Raw genomic sequence first — 11,757 nt, 5'->3', positions numbered from 1 at the left:
GTTACCCACACTTCTGTCTCATTAGGCTGTGTATCAAGGGTTCCCACAGCAGCCTCCTCAGGTTCAATAATTTGCTATACCAGCTGACAGAACTCAGGGGAGCCCTTTGCTTACATTCGCTGGTTTGTTATAAAGGACACAAATGAACAGCCAGATGAAGGTGTATATAAGGTGAGGTCCGGAAGGGTGACAAGCACGTAAATTGCTGTCCCCGGAGTTTGAGGTGCGCTACTCTCCAGGCACGTGAATATGTTTCAGCAAAAGGTCTCTACCCTCCTTATTTTAAGATTTTCTATGGAGTTCCATTACTTAGGGACGAATGATTAAATCATTCATGATTAACTCCATCTCCAGCCCCTCCTGCCTTCAACCTGGAGGTCAGGGATGGGGCTGCAAGTTCCAAACCTCATCACCAGGTTGGTTCCTCTAGCAATCAGTCCCCATCCTGAAGCCATCTAGGGGCCACCCAGGTCACCTCCTTAGCATAAATTCGGGTGTGGTTGAATGGGCTCCTTAGGAATAACCTCAGCCCAGCAGCCGGGGGTCCTGCCCCGCCTCCTGCCAAGACCTCACCAAAATGCTGCCTCAAATGGAACACGCCATGGAAACCATGATGTTCACGGTTCATAAGTTCGCTGGGGATAAAGGCTACTTAACAAAGGAGGACCTAAGAGTACTCATGGAAAAGGAGTTCCCTGGCTTTTTGGAAAATCAAAAAGACCCTCTGGCTGTGGACAAAATAATGAAGGACCTGGACCAGCGCCGAGAGGGCAGAGTGGGCTTCCAGAGCGTCTTTTCACTAATTGCTGGGCTCGCCTTCGCCATCACATGCGATGACTATTTCGTAGAACACATGAAGCAGAAGGGAAGGAAGTGAGCAGTTACTTTGCCCTGATAAGAGTTCTCCCAATGGGTCCCTGAAGGAATATGTGTCCCACAGCTTTCCTCTGTATAAGAATGTCATGATTGGGACTCTTAAAAAAAATGTACAAATAAAATCCCACCCCCATTGAACAAGAGAAAGAAAAGCCAATAAAGCCAGATAAGCTTTTGATTTTTATATTGCTTGTATCCTCTTGCCCCCCAATAAAAAAGTTTTTTTTTAGTTCCAAAAAAAAAAAATAATAATAACCTCAAATGCTCCTTTTACCTCTTCCAAGAAATTATGAGTTTCAGGAGCTCTTGTGCCCAGAACCCAAGACCAAGACCAAATGTGTGTGTTCTTATTCTGTCACCATGTCCCAGTAGAGTGAGTGTTGCACAGTAAATTGGAACTGTTTAAAGTCAGAAGACAAACCCCGGCCCTGTCAGTTACCGGCTGCATGACTGTGACAAGTCCCCGTCCCACCCCGTTTCATCAGGCAGGGGGAATGCCAGGATTCTCGGGAGGATCCCTGAGATGGCATCTGTCCTTGTAAACCGGGTTGAAATCTAAAACAAATGCATTTCTTGCGTGCAAAAGCACCCCACACTGAGCCCATCTGTGAACAGTGACTTAATGGACCAATCAAATAAAGTCAGAAGATGCTGGGCGGTTGCGCAAGTGGGGTTTCCATGCCGGCTCAGGGTGGCACAGTCCGTGACCCCTGCACATGTGCAGAGCTTGCGAAAGAGCTGAGTGCGTTGGAGCCACTGAGGAGGAGCCCTAAGGAATCTAAGCTGGGTGGCGAGGCACTAGGCCCTCCGGAGGACGCAGCTGTAAAACCCTTTCCTAGGATGGAGATGAGGCCCTGGCTGGGTCACTTCGCCTCAGAACACTGTCCTGGTGCTGCTTCATGTGACAGAGCAGAACAAACAAACAAAACAAACACCAGCACATGGGGAGAGTGAAGTCTGGCGCCCTTTCTCCAAGCGGCCCTGCTTGGGCTGGGATTTGAGGCGGGTCCGTGGGGGAAGAAGAGGCCCCGTCCCATGGAAATTTCCTAGTAGGGTTTATGCTGAAGTAAAGGTTTGGCAGTCCTGGCCCCGTCTCCTTGGCTAGACAGTGCCTCTTTGAAGAGGCAAAAGCAGCAGGAGGATGGGAAATGGCCCTCGAAGGAGCTGGTTTTAGTGGAATCCTCTTCTTCCAGAAAGAACTGCCAAAAACCGGCCCAGGCACCCCTCTCTTTATGGGGTTCAAATCAACTCACATGTGGTCAGCAGGATACCGCCCCCCGGAGATGTCTCACCCTGATTCCCAGAACTTAGGCACATCTGATCTACGTGGTAGAAGGGACTTTGTCGATATGACCGAGTTGACCTGGTGATGTGGAGGTGATCCTGGGTCATCAGGTGGGCCCTGTGTCATCACATGAGCCCTTAAAACCAGAGGCCTTCCCAGCTGTGGTCAGAGACGACGTGACCGTGGAGAAAGGATCAGAGAGATGCCATGTTGCCGGTTCTGAAGATGGAGGCAGGGGCCATGAGCCGAGGAATCAGGGTGCAGCTAGAAGCTGGAAAGGGCAAGGGATCCAATGTCCCCTAGAATCGCCAGAAGGAAGGCAGTCCTGCAGTGCCTTGACTTAGCCCAGGGAGACTCACGCGGGACCCCTGACCTCCCGGACTCTCAGATAATAAACGTGTGTTTAAGCTGCTGTATTTGTGGGCATTTATCACAGCACCCGCAGGAAACGAACACATCACTTTTCTTGAGCAACTACTGGTGCCCATGTCTGGGACGGAATCCCTAATCCTCATGACCTCCTGTGACACTGAGTTTGTGATGCCCTTCTACAGACGAGGACACAGCTCAGTGAGCGGAACCGACGTCCGCAAGGGCCTGAGGAGGGTGGGAACCCTGGGCTGACTCCAGGCTGCCCTGAGGGCCTGGCTGCTCCCAGGTGAGATGGGTGTGTGACTGCGGCCAGGGTGAGGTGGCGGGATGTGAGTGTGCATGCAGCATGTGGCCGGCGTTTAGTCAGTTCCACTTCTCTCACCCCTTTTCCCAAACACCAGGTGTCCCTGGCTGCTAAACAGGTGGCATTTTCTTCCTGACGGCCACTATAAAACCATTACGAGATCAGCCCTGGCCAGTGTAGCTCGATTGGTTGAGCATTGTCCCATGTACCAAAAGGTCGCCGGTTCAATTCCCGGTCAGGGCACATATCCAGGTTTCGGGTTTGATCCCTGGGCAGGGTGCGTTCTCTGTTCCCACGGGCAGAAACCTACCTGATGGATGCCTTCTTGGTGGGGAAAAGGCCCCGAGCTCTCGTTGGCAGAACTGGGGGGCGGGGCCCCAGTGTCTCACCTTGGCCTGACTGCTCACTGTGTGACCGCTGGCCGGTCCCTGCACCCCTCTGTGGAGCAGCACACCCTTTGGGTGGCAGTGTTCTCCAGTCCCTTCGGTGCCAGCCTCCCGGGAGCCCGGGAACTCACTCTGCCCCGACCCAGAGGACCGGCGGGGCTGGTGGCCGCTGTGGTCTGTGCACGTGGCCCGAGAGGTCACAGAGGCCCTGGCGCCGAGGTCGCTGTCCTGCATCTAACAGGCACAGGCGCGGGTTTCTCTCTGCCTGGATCCTTGCTCTCACCTCTGCTCTTTGGCTGCACCTGGCTCCTGGACCGGGGATGAGACTCTGAGCTCCTTCCCCGGAAGGAGCCTCGGGTCACGGCCCAGCCCTGGCCGGCGCTGCAGCCCTGCGTCCAGCTTGGCTTTGCCAGGGGGCGGCTGGCTGACCTCAGGCAGGCAGCTCCTTGGAAGGGAAGCCGGTGGCACTTACGCTGGGAGGGAAGGTGCGTCCAGCTGTCCCTGGCAGTCCTTCCTCAAAAGAAAAAAGCTAGGAGGGAACGGTCCCTAACCGAAGCCTTTCTCTCGTTTTGCTGTCAACATGGGGAGAACGTGGGTGGAGGGGAGGCCGCCGTGCTACCCACTCTACCAGGGTGGACTGTGTCCTGAGAAAGATACGCTCAGGTCTGATCCCCAGACCGGTGAACGTGACCTTGTTCGGAACGAGGGTCTTTGCAGATGAAGGTGACGTGAAAGAGGTTGTGCTGGATGAGGCTGGCCCCGAATTCAACGACCGCGTCCTTACGAGAAGAGAGGAATGCAGACATAGATATATGGTGATGGGGCCGAGCGGGGAGCGATATGTCTACAAGCCTAGGAACGCCGAGGATTGCTGGCAACCCCAGAAGCTGGGACGGCAAGACGGCTCCTCCCCTGCAGCCTCCGGAGGGAGCATGGCCCGCCCACACCGGGATGTTAGACGTCTCGCTTCCAGAGCTGTAGTTTCTGCTGTTGGAAGGCCCGGTGTGTGGCAGCCCCAAGACACTCAACACCCGCTGGCTGCTCTTGCCCGTTTCTGATTAGTCAACGCTTTGAAGAGACACAAGAAAACCAGCAGATGTGCCTCCAAACTAAACATACCCAAGGTGAAGGACTGGCCTTGGTTCATAGTTCATGTCCTCCTTCATTGCTGGGCTCAAGCTGAGCTTTTATAAAGGAGGGCTGGTCAGTGATGCCCGTGTTACAGGCGGGGAAACCGAGGCAGCTGTGCCCCTGGCCCAGGCAGTCCCTCAGCAGCGCAGTCAGGCTGCCTTCCCGTGGAGGCAGAACAGCCTTCTTTCTGCACAGATGTTGGACCGCGTCCTTGGAATTCCCGGCAACGGGGAGAGGGCCACAAGCAATTTCAAAGCTCAAATTAGGCCGGTGGACTGTGGCTCTGTAACCTGCTTCGTGGCGAGCTTGGGAAGAGACTGGTGGCCGGGCTGGTCCTGACTCCAGCCTGGGCCATGTGACTCCTTTTCATGAGCACAAACTGCCCTCGGCCCTGTCGAAACGAACGGGCCCCAGGCCGGAGGCTGTGGTCACGGGAGTCTCCCCACCCGTGACCTCTCCTGCGCTGTGCAGACCCTGTTGTCTGCTGCTGGCAGCACCCACATGGTGCCCCCGCCTGGCACATCCCTCCTGTCCCTCCCTACAACACCCAGACACACACCAGCAGCCGGGAAGGCCGTGGGGATTGTGTGGGGAGGGGGAGGGGGCAGGATCATTTCTGCAGAGCTGCAGGGGCCCAGGGGGCACCACCAACAGGACCACCTTTGAGTTTGGAACCCCATATTTCAGAAGGGGACCCCGAGGCCCTGAGAGGAAGAGCGGCTTGCTGAAGTCCCAATATTTACAGCCTCCCATGTTGACAGGAGGCAGGAGTGTCCACGGGGCACGTGGTGGGCTCAGAGAGAGCTGGGTGGTAGGACCCCTGGGCAGGCGTGTTGGGAGGTGACCTTGGGCAGTGGCCGCCCCATGGCTGTCTCTGTGCGCTCACTCCCCCCCCCCCCCCCCCCCCGGCCTGTCCCAGCGCAGCAGGCTGAGCGAGGCTGCTCGGAAAGGGACACCCACTGGCTCCCGTGCCTTCCTGCTCAGAAGCCTCTGAGGGCTTCCCATCTGTACCGGGGTGAGTAGTGTCCCCCAAAACTCACATCCATGCGGAGCTTGTGTAACCTTACTTGGAAATAAGGTCTTTGCCGATGTGATCAGGTTAAAAATGAGGTCACACTGGAGTGGGAGGGCCTTAATCCAAAGACTTGTAAGAAGAGGGAGATTTGGACACTGAAACACACAGACACAGGGACGAGGCACGCGTGGAGCAGAGGCAGAGGTGGGGGCGATGTGGCCACAGTCCAGGAACCCCGGGAGCTGGAAGAGGCGGGAGGACCCTCCCCGAGAGCCTGCGGAGGGAGCCGGCCCTGCCGACACCTTGATTTTGGACTTGTGGCCTCCTGGGCGGTGAGGGAATAAATGTCTCCTGTCCTATGCCACCCAGCTTGTGGAAACTTGGTGCAGCAGCCCCAGGAAGTGAACACAGAGGCCAAGCCCCGTGTGGAAACACTGCTCCGTCTGTCCGCCTGTGGCAGCCTGCGGTGCCCAGCCTGCAGCAAAGGCTCTGAGAAGTCCCGTAGGGAACTGTCGCCGCCTACGGGAGACACTCTGGGAAACGGTGGACAGAAAAGCCCTCCCGTCCCCTCCAGATGGAAAATTCTGTGGCTTTGGAGTGAGAAGCCAAGCTGTGAGGCCAATAGAAATTTGTAGGCATAATTAGATGCTATTTTTTAAAAATAGCCAACATGCTTTTCCATTTTGGGGGCGAGAAGCGAAATCAGATTTGGGGAGAACAATTGCTGTAGTTAACCAATCAGACGCGAGCTCCATGGCCACAGGGGAGCCTGGGCGGCAGGTCGGCAGGTCGGTTGCTGCGGGGATGAGAACAATGGATGGGGTGGGAAGCTTCCCTTGGGCTGTGCTCCTGGAGGCGGAGCTGCGGAGTCAAAGGCTCTGCCTATCTCAGACTGATTCATGTGCCCCCCTCCCCCGCCCCCCACACATACTCTCCAGAAAGCTGTGCAGATTTCAGCTCCACCGACTCAGACTGGGTGCCCAACCCCCGCAATGCCAGCAGCAGGCATTCTCATACATGACGTCTGTAAATTGTCCTGTGTGTTTTGACCATAAAGGTAAATGAGAGTTTTTATTGAGTTACCCCAATTTCCACTGAATCGTGCCCAGAGCAGCCTGGCCACCAGCCGCTGACCGCCGGCCGGGGACGTGCCAATGGCCAGGCAGCAGTGCCCTGAGGTCAGGCCAAACCGAGGAAACAGCGGACCTCACTCAGATTTGGCCCAAAATGTTCCACTCTGAAAAAGCGGCGATTCAGTGACACAGGATCCCTCCCCAGGGGCAGAGCTGGACAGAGAGGGGAGGTTGGGGTTTGTAGCCAGGAAAACACAGGTTTGTCCTGGCTTGGCCCCCTTCTAGCTCTGGGACCTTGGCAACTCGCATGACCTCCTGGTGCCTCAGTTTCCTCGTCTTTGATGTGGGGAGTGACAGCCCCCACCGCTCGGAGTTGTAATGGGGAATAAGTTACACAGGAGCCAGGCAGGAGGGCGTCGGGAAGTGTGTGCAGCCGGCAGAGAGGGAGAGGGAGGCATGTGGACTTCACTTGCATTTCTCTACATCGAAGGGGATCCACTCCTCATCCACAATTGTGTTTCTCAACATCCTGCTTCCTCTCCTCCCGGCGCCTCTGAGGTTCTGCTGTGACTCTGGACCCCTCATGCGTTCACCCAGACCTCACCCCAAATCCAGCTTCCATTGCAGTCTGCCTCTCGTCCCCTCCCCTCCCCTCAGCATTGCTTCTGTGCGGAAAAGGAGCCTCCAGTTTTGCTTGTTTTCTCGCCGCCTCATCTGGAGATTCTCACAATGAGGGTGCTCCCTCCCGGGGGCCCTCCGCCTCTGTAGCTGCTCTTCCCGCCGCCTGTTCCCCAACTCGGCCCAAAATGTGGGGACAGAGCTGCAAGGCAGGGAGGAGGAGGAAGCTGGGCAAAGGAAGCTCTGCTGTAACTGTGGGGGGCCATTACATAAATGTATTCGCACACGGGGGTCACCATCTGACCAGCCACTAACCCCACCCTCCATGGGCTTCTCCTCTTTTAACTGAAGCCCTTCTAACATCTCTAGAGCTTTCCCGTTAGTGACCATGTTCTTTTCTACTCCAAAGAGAGGTGAGAGGTGGTAAACTATAACCCGAATTTTGTGGCCAGACCAGCATGGCGGCCCCAGCCTTGTGGGGGGGCAGGAGTGGGAGGTAGGGAGCCTGTCCCCTGCTTTGGGGGGGTGGGTGGTCTTCTTCAGTGGATGGCTCTTCCTCCAGCCTCTTTTCTCCTCTTGTCAAAGGGCCTTAGTTGGTTCCAGCGGCTGGGGAGTGACTGCTGACAGCCCAGGATTTTGGGATGAGGGACATGCTTTGGAACTGGACGTAGGTGGCACAGCACTGTGACATGCCACTGCGTTGTTTAAATGGTTAGTTTTATGTTATGTGAGTTGTGCCTCAATAAATTAAAAAACAAAAATAAGGAAGTTTGTCCGGGTAAGAATCGGGGCTCAGGGAGGCCGTGAATCCGTTTCTAGGTGAAATGATTCGTAGGGTGAGGGACTGCCTGGGGGTGTTTTACCGATGCCACGGGGGCCGGGCCGGGTCACGGCCACCAGCTTGCAGCCTCTGTCCAAGGTGACCAAGGACAGAGCGTCCAAGTGCCTGGACAGCCGCCCCCACCGCCTTGGGCTTTGCTGGGAGAAAGCAGGACGGATGGAAAAGTACCTCCCAGCAGAGAGACCGGCCCAGGCAAACATGAGGAGGCTGGTGGTTTTCAAAGACACGAGCTGCCGCCTTTTAAAATTCCACGGGCCTCTCTCCAGGGATAATCGCTTTCTGGGGGCCTGCAAATGTTTGCCTTGGTGGGACTTTGTTATAAATGGACTTGGTTTTGTTTAGTTGGTTAAGTTTTTATTTGGTTTTTTAAAAAATCCTGCAAGACCATCTTAACTGAGAACACCGTGTTAATCCAGAAAAACCGAGGAAAGAGCAAACAAGATGGACGAGGAGCCCAGCTGTCCTCTGCATGCAGGTCTGGCTTGAGGTCCTGCCTTTGCTGCAGAGCCCTTCACCAGACCAGACCATAATGGCCACACCGCTGCTTGAGTGCCTAATGTGTGCCAGGCATCCAGTCAGTCCTTCCTAACCCTCCCAATGGCTGCAGGAGGCAGGAGCGGTCACTGTGTCATTTTACAGTGGAGGAAACGGAATCACAGAAGATGAAGACACTTGCCCCGGGTCACTCAGCAGGTGATTCAGAGCCACAGCTGTCTGGCTCTTACAACCATATCTCATGGCTGCTCAGACTGAGAGCCAAACCTGCCCCCAGAGCAGCCCTCACGGAGCCTCGGGGTCACCACGCTCTCTGAGCGGACCTCTTGCCAGTCAGCCTAGAAGGCCACCCAGTCAGCAACTGTCCCCAGTGGCTGGGGGGCTGGGTCTCACCCGGGCCGCGGCCAGAGAAAGGCCGTGCGCAGACCCCTCCTGGCCACTTGTATTTCCACCCCTACATCCCACGTGGCTTTCCATAGCAGATGTCACCCCTTCTCCCACTGGCTCAGCCTTTCCACTGAGGACCCTAACAACCCACCCAAGAAGGAAATGCCTTTGAAGTCACTGCTCTTCAGAAATCTGTCTGCTTTGCTCCTGGCCTTTAGGGGTGATGACTGGCCCCTTCTTTAAGAAATCCGCTTCAGATGAGTCTCTGCCCCACCCGCTCGGTGGCCTTCAGTGTTTGTGCATGTTAACCCCTCAACACCTTCTCTGAACCTGGCAGACTGAGCCGTGAACTAACCCCAGCATTCTCTTATTTAACCAGCTCCCATTCCAAGTTGATGTTAAAGACTAAACCTCATCACCCATAGTGGGTATAGTGCAACTCTCCCAGCCCTTCCCTGCCCCAGGGCCTTTGCACAACTCTTCCCTTTCCCCTCTTCCCAGATTCCTCATTCATGCTGCCCACCCTGATGCTCCCTCTCCCTGCTGCTATGTTCTCTTATCCCATGTATCACAGTACATAATTATAATTTAACTGATGGTATTCATGTCTACTGAGGGCAGAGGCCTCGCCTGCGCACAGTAGGTGTTCAGTAAATATTTGTGGACCCATTGGCCGGATGAATCAACAGCAGAAGAATTTGGTTTTGTGGCTGAACAAGTGTGGGCATTTGCTGTCTCGTAGCGCACTCTGGTGGACATTATGTAGATGCCAGGCTGAGGTCCACCCCTTTCTCCTCTCCCTGCAGCATCTCCTCAGCCGTTTGCCGCCTGGGACCCAGCCACCAAGAAGGTGTGGCCACCATCAGTGACATGTTCAAGTCCATGAAGTGGCAGAAATGGGTCCTCCTGGAGTTCTGTGAGCTGCTTCCTATGACCAGGTAAGTTGGAGGTCAGCCAGCTCCTCACATTATTATTGTATTATTACTCTTGTCATTATTATTAACATTGTCATTACAATAATGAAATGGGTAATGTAGCAATTTAATAGCTTAATGACGGGATACGTTTGAGAAATGCATCCTTCGGCGACTGTTGTGAACATCATAGAGCGAGTGCACTTACACAAAGCTAGATGGTATCTTCTAGGCTTTTCTCACAAAGCCATTACAGTTCTTAAAATGAGTGAGCTCTGAAAGGTCCTTTTAGAGTAGAGCTACACAGCTCAGCTCAACAGTTTACTTTCTGGATCACATACTTTTTTAAAAAATTGCTTATTCCACAAACATACAAAGGCTCTAAAAATTTAAATTCTCCAAAAGGCTAGTCACCTCAACAAGCCCAAATGCTTTCGTTTTCCAATTTTCCCGTCCTGTTCTGATTTTACTTAGACATGTGTGTGCACATGCACATAGTCTTGCCATAGGTGTATAAGTGAGGACTGTCTTACTGATCAGGTATATTTCAGTGTTGCCAAAGGGTTGTTTGGGACTTGCATTGAGTAGCTGCCACAGGCTGATGAACTCTTCCCACACTGGCCAACAGCGTTTAGACTCTGTCACTCAAAGTGTGGTCTGTGGACCAGCAGCATCAGCCTCCCTGGGAGCTGGTTAAAAATGCAGGATCTCGGGCATCCCCCGGAACTGCCTAATCAGCGCCTAGATTTTACCAATATGCCAAGGAATCCGTGTGTATGTTATGGTTCGAGAGCTCTAGGCAAGAGTTTGTAAAATGCTGGGTGTAGCCCTAACCGGTTTGGCTCAGTGGATAGAGCGTCGGCCTGCGGACTGAAGGGTCCCGGATTCGATTCTGGTCAAGGGCATGTACCTTGGTTCCGGGCAACATCCCCAGTAGGGGGTGTGCAGGAGGCAGCTGATCGATGTTTCTGACTCTCTACCCCTCTCCCTTCCTCTCTGTAAAAAAATCAATAAAATATATTTTTTTAAAAATGCCGGGTGTATTTGAACAGGAGGCCTTTGGACAACATGGTGATATCGTTATGAAAACAGGGCCTTGCCCGGCATTCACTTCTGTGGCTTTCATGTGTGAGGTTACTATTCAGAAATATATGAGGGGACTTAGGGTCCCAAGTAAATGTAAGAGCTTGTTCCCCATCTCAGCTCCTGCGAGCCTTCAACGTCATGTTCTTTGAGATGTTCCAGCACTGGGGAAAAAATCGCGTCTATACAGCAAAGAGAGAGACAGCCACAAAATGGGCCAGATATTTTTAGGAACTATGGGCTGATGGACACAAAGGGAGACAGCATGTAACAGTGGCAATTTTCATTCCTTAGATGGAATGAAATTTATCTCATTGTTGGTTTTTGCAGTTGTTTTCTCTTACCTGGAGTTGCTGTGTTTGTGTTGTTTGGAAAACGCGGAGGGACCAGGTTTGCTTCAGACCTGTGAGCATGCAAACCTTCTGGTGGTCCTTAGCCATAAAGCTCTGAGAGGGTCCTATGTCCTGTAGCATGTAGCAGGCTGAGGACATGCCTGTTTGGAAGAACTTGTCACCAGGACCACATGCTTCACTCATACCAACCATTTAAGGAAGAATTAATGGCAGTCCTTCTCAACGTCTTCCAAAAATCTGAAGAGGAGGGAACACTTTCAAACTCATTTGATGAGGCCAGCATTACACTGATACTAAAGCCAGACAGAAACACCACGGGGAAAGAAAACTATAGGTCAATATCCCTGATAAACATAGATGCAAAAATTCTTAACAAAATATTAGAAAACTGAATCCAACAGCACATTAAAAGAATCACACACCATGACCAAGTGGTACTTATCCTTGGAATGCAAGCAAGTTCAACAAATGCAAATCAATTAATGTGAGACACCACATTAACCATTTACAGGATAAAATTATACAATTGTCTGAATAGATGCAGAAAAAACTTTTGGAAAAGTTCAACACCCTTTTATTTATTTATTTATTTATTTATTTATTTATTTATTTATTTATTTATTT

At 53.0% G+C, this 11,757-nt stretch overlaps 1 protein-coding gene across 1 annotated transcript; it reads left to right on the top strand.

Moving 5' to 3' along the window:
* The first annotated feature begins 532 nt into the window (after window positions 1–532).
* On the top strand, window positions 533–1,131 carry LOC132216378 (protein S100-A10-like). Its single transcript, XM_059665534.1, has one exon. The coding sequence runs from the start codon at window positions 578–580 to the stop codon at window positions 875–877; it is 300 nt and encodes a 99-aa protein (XP_059521517.1). The 5' UTR covers window positions 533–577; the 3' UTR covers window positions 878–1,131.
* The last annotated feature ends 10,626 nt before the right edge of the window (window positions 1,132–11,757 follow it).

The sequence above is a fragment of the Myotis daubentonii genome, chromosome 15 (assembly GCF_963259705.1).
Source record: "Myotis daubentonii chromosome 15, mMyoDau2.1, whole genome shotgun sequence".
Lineage (NCBI taxonomy): Eukaryota > Metazoa > Chordata > Mammalia > Chiroptera > Vespertilionidae > Myotis > Myotis daubentonii.
Note: the sequence above shows the minus strand (reverse complement) of the source record. Positions and strands in the feature narration are given on the sequence as shown.